Below are 10,698 nucleotides of genomic sequence, written 5' to 3' on the forward strand. Positions count from 1 at the left end.
TGTGTCCAGAATAGGGTCTCACTGATCTGATATGGCTGGGAGCAGGAGTGCAGAACTGCCGCTTCATGTCCCTAGCGGTGGACATGGGCACATAAAAGTCGGTGATACGCTGATCCAAAGCCTCGTGCTGAGGAAAAAGCAGCTGAAAAGTATGGTCCCGAAAGCTGAGTGGCCTCCTGGAGTGCCAGGCAACGCTGGTCAATGTAACTGAAAAGAGCCGATAAAGACTTGCAATATTGGACATAAGGAAAAGGAAAATTTAATTGAAAAAGTGCAAGACAACCCTGAAGATGAATTAGGGTTTGAGGCCAATAAAGCAACATGTTGGAATCCCATTTTCATCATTCAAGTTTTCAATATTTTGTATCACATTTCCGTGGAGCTCTAAAATTGCAGGGTTGTAGGAATATTTTCCTACAAGAACAAAAACTCTTGAAGATAACTTGCTGGACATTTCTCCAGTTTGCCTGTAGAGAGGGATTACATTGTATGACCAACTGTTTAGAGCAATTTGGAGATTGATTTTGAAGTGATAATCATTTTGGTTGACAGAGGAGCTAGAAATTTAATCTCAGAAATACAGATCATCATCAGACTAGTTGCAATTGGATTGGGGTTTCATATGCAATTTATGCTAGCTGTGCTTCACCAGGATGGGTTGGTGTGCTGTTCTGAAGAGGAATATCAGTGTTTCGAGATTGAGGTTTGAACAAATTAGCCATCCTTTAAAAATTTGTAGCTGGGAAGTTGAAAATTGGTGATTGCATGTGTTTCCAGCTAGCCGTACTTGTCGACCAGGCCATCAGACCTCTAGCTGTGAGTGGGCTGAATTTATCTCTGTTTGTGGAGACGTGGTACTGTTGCCATAATATTAATTTGACTGAATATAAATTCTTATTTATCATAGTGCTGTGATTTCATTTTGTAGTTATTTATTTCAGTTTTAGAATAAGTAGTTCATTGCATTTCTTCTATAAAAAAATCCAAAAAACTAGCATATGCTGGTCAAAGAAAAATTAGCAAACAAATTTTGGAATTTTCATCAAAGATACTAGTCAGAATCTTTTAGTGGTATCAGAGCTGTGATTTTACCAGCCTGACGATTTTGGGGTTCAGTTCTATGCATCTGGGAAAATCTGAGATTTATGGATATTACGCTCACAAGAGAGCTCAGGGACAGACGGATCCTAATGCAGAGGATCCACCAGACATGGGTGACTTATGTGATGGCATTAGGCAAAGCCAACAGGATGATCTTGACAGGGAGATGTTTAGGAGTCTCATAAACACTCAATCACAAATAGCACAGGCATTGAACCAGCTACAAGACACACTTGATCAGTTGGAGTTGGGTAGATGCAGAGACAGGCATTGTAGGCATGATAGGAGTAGGTCAGCATCAGTTTTGGTAGTCACAAGAGCAGCAGGTCTCTTTCAAGAGATGATATTGCATTTGATTCAACTCCATGGGATAGACATGCATGCACACAACTAATAAATCTTTACAGCCACACTCCCTTCCCAAAGAGGAACACGCATTGACATACCCTTTGGATGGTGTTGGATTTCAGGATGCAATGATGGCAGCCATAGATGAGTGACGTGCCTTACCACAACATGTTAGAGATACATTTCCACTGCCCCAGGTTTGTGCACATTTTTGGGATAGTTTGAGGCCCAGAGGAGATAGATGGTCCAGCCAACAGAAGAATGGGAACCTTAATTGAGCTGCCAACAAGCTTATGTTATCTCCATTTGATGGTTGTGGGAAGATGAGTGCATGAGCTTGGGGTGCACAAGTTGGATATATACTTGACACTTAAACCTATGTGAGAACAGGAGGCTATATGGTTTTCCATGCTACATATGGAGGGGCTTGCATATGATTGGTGGCACCACAAATTGGTCACAAAACCATGACTGCACACACTTGTACATGGAGTTCACAGAGAAACTTATTGCTCAATTCGATAGGAAGGACGTGGAGTTATATTACAGAGATCTAGTTTTGATGAGGCAGCTGGGTCACATTGAGACATACAGGAATGAGTTTCAATGCATTGCAATCATGGTTATAGAGATGTGATGCTTTTCATAGAGGGACTACATGAGTGGGTTTGGTGAGGACTTTTAAGCCCAAGACCTGGGAGGAGGCCATTGGAACAACAACATTGGAGTTGGACACTGCACCACAATCACCCTCTGTAGGAGTACAAAGTCATCTCAGAGGCTATCTACATAGACCAAGAATGAACTGCCACCTACCTGATTGGATTAGGAGCTGTGAAACAAGTTGAGGAGGAAGTTGTGCTTCTCATGTAAGTAGCCTTGGAAGCTGGGAAACAAATGCCTTGGAGAAAGAAAAAGCACATCTCACTCATTCAAATGTGGAGGAAAAGCACATTCCGAATACAGATTTTGAGGATGATAATGATGAGGTTGGTGAGGCACGTGTAGCAACTTGAGCAGACAGCTAGACAGCCCAAGCACACTACCAAGTAGCTCAAGCACACACCCAAGTAGCTCAACCAGACAACCAAGTAGCTTAAAGGCAACAAAGTAGCTCGTGCATGCATCCAAGTAGCTCTAGTAGGTAACTAGGTAGCTCAACAATGCAACCAAGGAGCTCAAACAATTTTCTATTAATTTGAGTAATCCTCTAAGATTTATACGACCTTGATCATCTCTTAACAATGTGGGCCATTCCTTAGAAGTTCACTCTAAGTCTGCATTGTTTTAATTTTAATAGGTCTGACCTGTGCATACAATATGAATAGAGATTGAAAAACACTGATTGTATTACTTCTGATTGCACAATTCAACCAATGAAACTAGTACATAAACAAAAAGCAAAACAGAATCTGTTACCCATGAAGACTATATATAGAAAAATACTTTTTTTGAAAGAAAATCCTAAACAACAGAAAAGTTTATGCATTTGACTGCATGAAATTTTTTATTACAAAAGCATGCTAAATAAAACTGAAGTGGGAGTAAAGCTAATTGCCAGCACAACTGGTCCACACATTAAGCATTTGCTCCAAGTTTAAGAGAGACTAAAGAAGAGAGCTAAGCCAACCTAAAAAATACAGTATCAAAATGCATTTTATTGTGCAAACCAATACAACTGCTTATCGTGCAAAAAATAAGAAACTAAAGATTAAAATAATCGCCCAAGATCTCTGCAGTATTTATTTTGCATAACAACTGAAAGAAACAATTGAATGTCATTGAAGATGTTGAGCTGAAGTGCCAGATTGTGAGACTGAAGTACTGTTGAATTGTTGATCATGTAGTTTTCAATCTCTCCCTCAATGAGCAACAGGGATGACGCTCATCTGAGTTCTTAATTTCCCAAATTTGTCTATAGGAATGACTTTCATGAATTTGTCAGCAACTTGCTCAGATGTAGGACAGAACTATAACTCTATTTGGCTTTTACATGCTCAGATATAGGACAAAAGTGGAACTGTAAATTTACTTGATAGTGAATTCTGAATTGTGAATGCATATTGAGTATTGAAATGTTGTATGTTAAGGTTCTATAAAGTATAAATGGCATGCATTATCCAGGTTTTTATATGAATATAATGTATATATGCAAATTTTCCTATATATTTTATATTTTTCCTTTATTTTTATATAGCTATCTCCTTTGCTGTCCCCAAATTTGGCAAACATATTTGTCATCCTGGAGGCTTGTCCCCTATGTCCCCTGCTGCACCCAGCCTAGAAACTTGGGGTAACCTTGCTACACATGCTTCAATCTTTTCAAATTGATGTCATCTAATAGTCTTTTTATAGTTGTAAAACTCGGACATGGCAATTGGGAGAAACAATTTTTTTTAAAACTCAGCATTCAACAAACCTTAGCAAAAATTTCAAACAATAAAAATAGTCCGCATTACATGCATTTTATTGAATATATTACTGATTTCCTTCACATATAGATCCAATACATATCATTAGAAAAATTGAGTTCAGCATTGTCTTGGCCTTTATTACATTTTAATTACCATTGAACATGAGCCCATAAACAGAAAAAGTAGTCATTAAAACTACATTGGAAGTATTGTAAAAAGTTTAAGTTAGTAAAATGTTTATCGAAAAATAGTATAGAGAACATATAGAAAAGAGATATTATAGTAATAAAATTATTAACAATGAATGGTACAAACAATCCCATCTGCCACCAGGTTTTGGTTCTAACAGTCCAAATTCCCTTGCAAATGTTCCAAATACGATGGGGAAAGATCAAATGAATGGTACCAGGGATCCAACAATTCTGTTCATCACCAAGACACAGGCACATTTTCCAGTTGCCACTTGGTGAAATTTATGTTTCATTTTCTGTTTGAGCAGGGGCACATGAATACCAATGCGCTAGTATGAAAGGGCACTGGAATAGCTATCAGCGAACTTTTAAAGTAAATTGCAAGTTTCTTTGGTGATACTCTGTTTTTTTTTTCTGTTTTTTGGGAAAATTGTGTCAAATTTTTCTATTAACTGGCCTTTTTATGTAAATTACAAATTTCTTTGATGATGCTCAGTGTTTTTTTTTTGTTTTTTGGGAAAGTTTTGTGTGAAATTTTTCTATTAAATTGGCCCCAAGTAATTGGGTGAGTTGTCTGTGAGCCAGATTGACTCTTGAATACTCAGAAGTCTAGCAAGTAATCTGCGTTTCACAACTATCTCTTTTTATCATCTGTGAACCCTAGCAATCCTATTAAAGCGGCATTGTGAAGGAGATTTACTGCAAGGAAGTTATGAAAGGAAAAGATGAAAATAATATTTGAAGAAGTTGCATGTAGAGTACAAGTCATATGATTCTTCTGTGTAAATTGCTGAGTACAGTAAAATGACCATTTATCTGATTTGTGGAGATGATATCACACCTTGTCTGAAGTTGGAAAGCATTACCTAAGTACCATATTAATACATATGGCAATTATACTTGGAATTGGGAAGATGTTCCCTTCGGGAGGATTTAGCTAGGATGCAATGGTGGCATCCTTTACAAAGAAGTTGATGTGCATCTCAGCAGTGAAGTGCATTGAGCATGTATCAGATACACACAAATTACATTTTATTACCCATTTGTAAAACATGCTTCCCCCCATGCCATTCTAACCAGGATTGCCTGGTCTTATCAATAAACTAGTTAAACCCAATGAATCTGGCAAAGAAGTGGATCTCTTAAAAAAAACACATATAAAATGAGTGTGATTGGAAAAAAATGGACAAGTTTTTCAATCTGGCCATGGTTTCCTTTGGTTTAAATCCCTCATAACTGATTTATAACTATAAATACAAATATCTAATGTTTGTATTGTCATCACATCTTTCATAATTTCTTCATTGGGTTATGAAATTTGCATTTTGTATTTTGATTATCTGCTTCATATTCTTGGTGGATGATAAATGGTTGGTCATTAGCGTTTGTAAGACAACCCTGTGTCAGTTTCTCTATGTCTGGAAAGTTTGATAGTTTGCTTGTAATAAATGGTGAGGATTGAATCGTAACTCACAAATAGGTTTGATATGCCAGCTTGCTTAAATTGAACCATATTCAATGTAGCATTTTGTCAATTCTTAGGCGTAGGGCTAAGATAATATATTTCACACCCATGAGATAAAAGTGGAAGGTCTTGATTTGAAAAACTCTATGAAATGTTCTAAATTGTAAGGTCACTATGTCTGAGTAGGGTTACTCCCAATTTGATAGGGATACATGCTTCTTATACTTGTAGTTGGATGAGTATCCATTAATGTAAAATTGATAAGAATACTTACTTGATACTTATTAAGGGCAGGCCAGTGTAGATGATCTTTTGAATATTCTGTACTAGAGGTAAGTTGTTCTCTTCATCTTGAAACCTCTCTTGTTTATGGTTCTGCAATAATGCCCGATCATGCTGGCTTGAGATTGCCTCTTAGAGATGCCAAGAATTGCTAATATAGCTGAAACTAGATATGCCCCTACAAAAAAATCTTCGACTTTATTGGTACCTGCTGGAATTTGTTCATCTATTAGACTATTATGTAAAAGAGGACAAGATCTTGGATCCTTTAATCTGTATTTTGTCATTCATTTTATCCAGCGGTCATCATGAGTTGATATGTCTTAAGCCCAGCTGGCAGGTATAATACAGTCACTTTTTTCAGGTAGAAGTGTAGTTTTCTCTTCTATAGAGACTGGAGTTGCATCAACATAATGCCTAAACACCATGGTAGTTACACATGACATTGAAACCTTGCTACAGAAAGAAACTGGTAAATGGCACCATCAACAGTTAGCTTTCTTGGATTGTGTTAAATATGTCAAACTGGATGTAAATACTCGCAATGCATTGACAGGATTTATAGTCAGTAGTTGTACGTATTTATTGAATAACTATTTGTTGCTTAGCAGTTTCATAAAACCTCTAGAATTTACCTTCATTTTCTGCTTTTCTTGTACAGGATGTATTTGTCACAGTATTTCCAAATCTTTTCATGATTTGTTTTTAATACAATTATTTGGTTCCTTTCTATCTTTCGTTTTTAATACGCTAGATTGTATCCTTCTGTTGGTTCAACTTTTTACTCTCTTAACAATATGAACTGAACGCTTTGCTCTCAACTTTCTGCTTTATGATAGTGCTTTGACATACCAGATTGTTTCCTTTGTCTATTATTTGGAACTTGCCCTTTGTAATTCATGAATTGAGATGTAATGCTCATGGGTGGTATAAACTGTTCAGATGCATGAATTTTACGAAGAGATGGATAATGCTGCAGCATTGTATTTGAAGTCCACAACTTTGTTATCCTTTATTCTTGTCGAGGCCCCCTCTCTTGAGCTGAATCCAAAATTTACTTTGAGCTTTTCTGATCGTCAGCGACTTCATCGATATATTGATTGCCTGACAACACACCAAAATCTTTCTGGAACACAAAGGATGCCCCTTTTAACCCCTGAAAACCGACGGAGTCTGTAAATAGCTGTAATGCACAGGATGCACTTTGTACACCCTGAAGGCCAACAAAGTCTGTAAATATACTGCCTGATGTAAATATTGAATTGTTTAGAATTTAACTAGTCTGATTCTCAATGCATTTTGAAGTTTGAACAAACTATAAAGTTTAAGCTGAATGATGAGAGAATTTGGTTAAGAGGATATAAATGACTGAGGATGGTAGTTCGATATGTCAGATTAAACAAGACCAGCAATTCTTGTGTTCTGAGGCATGAGAAGCAAATTGTAGCTCTCAAGCTCTTCACAAATTTAAAAAAAAATCCAAAATGTAAGATAATACCTCTTGTAAATTAATTCATTGATTCTTTACTTGTAAATTTTGCAATTATGGAGAACAAGAACTGATTTTTGTAAATTTTGCAATTATAGAGAACTGCTAATGTAAATCCTGTTGATAATCTCAGTAACCAGATGGAAAATATGCAGTGTGAAGTACAGCATACCATATTCTAACTAATCTTGTTTGCTCCTTCAACTAGTTACTTGAGTTCCACTTTAATTTTTAACGGATGCAGTTTATCTTGGTTTGCTGTTGTCAATACCAATGTTTGTGGCCATGGATAACTAATTGTCCTGAATTTTGGCTTTGTGGCTATCCTGTAATTTATTTTGGGTGGCAAGCTTGCACTTCAGTTCTTTTATTAAAAGGGGTTTACCTTGTAAATAGTGTCCTATTAGTATTTTAATGCAACCTTGCACAACATCTCAACCTTACCAAATTTGATGCTTCCTCGTTGGCCCATTTTGTGAGTGAAAAGGTAAATATTGTGGTGTCATTTTGAGCTTTTCAAGAGGACCATGGTTTGACTTACTATGATGCTGTAACTCAGTTAAAGAAGTTGTAATTCCATTGCAAGAGTTGCTCTTTTGCTTATCTGGTGTCTCTTATGGCAATTTGTCATGCTTGTCATATTTGGACCCTTTATTATGCACATTAGAGGAATTTAACTTCTTATTACTATTGTCAAGTGTTATATATAAATATTATTTAGAATTCCATTTTACACCATCTCATGATCAACTATTCTGGTAAGGGTTTTCATCAATTATAACAATCTCACTATTGACATTGATGAGTTTATTTTTGTTACCCTATTGTCCTCAGTCACCCATCCTCATTTTCCCATGAACATCTTATTCGAATCGGTTAAGGTTTTGATGCAGTTGCTTGTATCCTTTTACAGGGTTATTAGTACATTCTAATTCATCTCACATGGCCTTCATACCCCAGAATTTGAGTAATTGCAATTTTTTCCGATTGATTAAAAAACCCTAGGTTTCGAAGGCTAGAGTCAAACTAGTATTTTCATTATTTCTCTTGATATGGTCTCTATTTGGCATCCACAAGGGCCTTGAACTTTTTTGTGTATCTTTGAGTGTTAATGATTCGTAGTGGGTCTTAGAGGTTTACTATTTTGTTGTTTTGGGGAATGTGAGTTGCCCATTTTTAGGCTTGGGTTCCATGCAAGGGACCTTTTAAAAAAATTGACCTAGAGCTGCTTGAAATCTTTTACAAATATTTTATAGTTGTTGGTCCCATTAATTTTTTATTCTAGTTTAGCTCTAAAATTTAAGGATGTTGGTGGTCTCATGAATATGCTATATTTTTCACCTATATTTTGTGTATGATAAAACTAAGTAAAAATTTATATTCCCTCCAAATTTATTCTTAAGTAAAATCATAACTTAGATGTTTGACAAGTGATAGGTAAGATAAGATAAGATAATGATATTAATGTCTGACAAAAGACCAACAAGGGGTCTAAGGGACTAGAAGATACGACATGGCATAAAAGCAACTAGCAGGAGCACCAAATGGTGTCCGAAAAGGAACGGGCAACAAAACAAAACAAAGGAAAGAGAGGAAATGAGAATGAATAGACTAGAGAAGGAATATATATCCTTTCTCGGTACAAAGATGTCCCATCATTGAAGGATAAGACCTAGGGAGACTAGGGGCTTGAGCCCGAATCCAAGTAGCACTGGGAGTAGAATGTCACTACTTGATGAATCCGTGACATGGTCTAATAGATCTGGCATGTCTTGATGCAGGTATATTCGGCAACCACTTCTTGCCCTTGGAGGGTGATAGGGGGGAAGAAGGCAGTGATGAGCTGATCTGAGACTTGACTTTGAGGAAACATGAGTTGTACAGTGTCGTCATGGAGTTGCGAAGTCTCACAGAGGTAGAGGGCTAACCATCGTTGGTCAAGGTAGTTGAAGAAGGCTAACAGAGATTTGTAGTCTCTGAATAGGCAGTGAGACCTACCTTTGATCTCATAGTAGATGGACATCCAAGATGAAGTGGATCTTGGTCTCCATCTTGGATAGAGTACAAAGGCGATAGATCCGATCGTCTTTGACCAAGTGGTGATCTATTTGACTGCACAAACTGTGTGAAACCACTCTGAAGGACCCCATGGAGATACAAAGGGCATGGCTCTAGTGCCAGCTCAAGTAGAAAGGGCACACAATAGTCCCCTCATAGTTAACATCACTAAATTGGTGGGGTGATTTCTAGCTCTAAACTGTTTTCATCACTCCTTGTAACATAGGAGCTTCTATTTTACGAAAGTTTCTAAATAATCCCATAGCATATTTATTTTTATTCATAGACCTCTTCTTTATATAAAAATAGAAGCTTAAGTCCCCTATAACACTCCAACCTTAATCACCACTCATAATTATATGGGTGTTCTAAATTAAAGGTTTGAATTCCTTACTTTCAAAACATTCCCAACTTTGACCTATTTATCTATAGGGCGTAGATATATCGATGATGACATCTAGCTTAGGTGTATCTAGAAAGTTTCCGATGGTAAGGCCATGGACCCTACCATTCTATGGGCAATGAATATGTATGAATGACAATGTCCAGTGAAGATGCAATCTAAAGCGCCCCCTTTAGCTCGTCATCCTTTAGTTTATTCAACTACTGTATTGCTTCCACTTTTACTTGTTTCTAGAGTGAATTATTTGCTAATATAATTCATTGTATGTCCACAAGCATTTGTAAGCTCTTTTAGACCACTATAGCCAATATCCTTTATTTTTTTATTTTTAGTTTATGTGAGTATTTTAACACTTGATGCAAAACTACAATGATTGTTTAATGATTCATGTTAAAAATTTGATGCAAGTTAAAAGTTAATTGGCTTTATCTTGATACCTTAAAAAATTTGTCTTCAATTATTTCCTATTTTAATATGAATATAGATGTGCATTACATATCCAATTATAGGTATGGGTAATCATTAAGTAAATAAGAATTCAACAAATTAGAAGTTTGTAATCGCTAAAGTTGAATAATTAAAAAAAATAAGTTTAGAAGTAACACATTTGCAATTTTTAGTACATTTTTAATCTTCTGATTTAGATTATAAGCATTTCATTTTAAGAACAAGGTGGTGTGTTGTGTTAAATGGTTAATGGGTATATTTATATCACCAAATGGCGAGGATAAAGAATTTGATAAGCTTCTTGAATCAATGTACTAAGTTTGTACTAAGTTTTTCATTGAAACAAAAATGAAATTTGAGGGGACTTGAAACCTTTTTTTAATATTAATATAGTTTATCGACATGATAAAGCAATGTAATCAACATCAAAAGAGGGTTACCTTTCACCATGCTAACTACTGACCATTATCTAGAGGACTACAAAGAAAGTCTATAAGGGC

At 36.2% G+C, this 10,698-nt stretch overlaps 1 protein-coding gene across 3 annotated transcripts in view; it reads left to right on the forward strand.

Moving 5' to 3' along the window:
• The window catches only part of LOC149531532 (serine/threonine-protein kinase ATG1c-like), a 124,437-nt gene extending 117,101 nt beyond the window's left edge, over positions 1 to 7,336 (forward strand). For 2 of the 3 annotated variants that reach the window (XM_089811623.1, XM_089811624.1), the window contains one exon: positions 6,744 to 7,336. In XM_089811623.1, coding sequence (XP_089667749.1) covers positions 6,744 to 6,980 — 237 coding nt within the window. In that variant the 3' untranslated portion in view covers positions 6,981 to 7,336. Of the gene's footprint in view, positions 1 to 4,639; positions 4,779 to 6,743 lie in introns of those variants that run through there. The other variant, XM_089811625.1, reaches the window with a different exon arrangement.
• The last annotated feature ends 3,362 nt before the right edge of the window (positions 7,337 to 10,698 follow it).

The sequence above is a fragment of the Cupressus sempervirens genome, chromosome 11 (genome assembly GCF_028749045.1).
Source record: "Cupressus sempervirens isolate cs-2001-9-10 chromosome 11, ASM2874904v1, whole genome shotgun sequence".
NCBI lineage: Eukaryota > Viridiplantae > Streptophyta > Pinopsida > Cupressales > Cupressaceae > Cupressus > Cupressus sempervirens.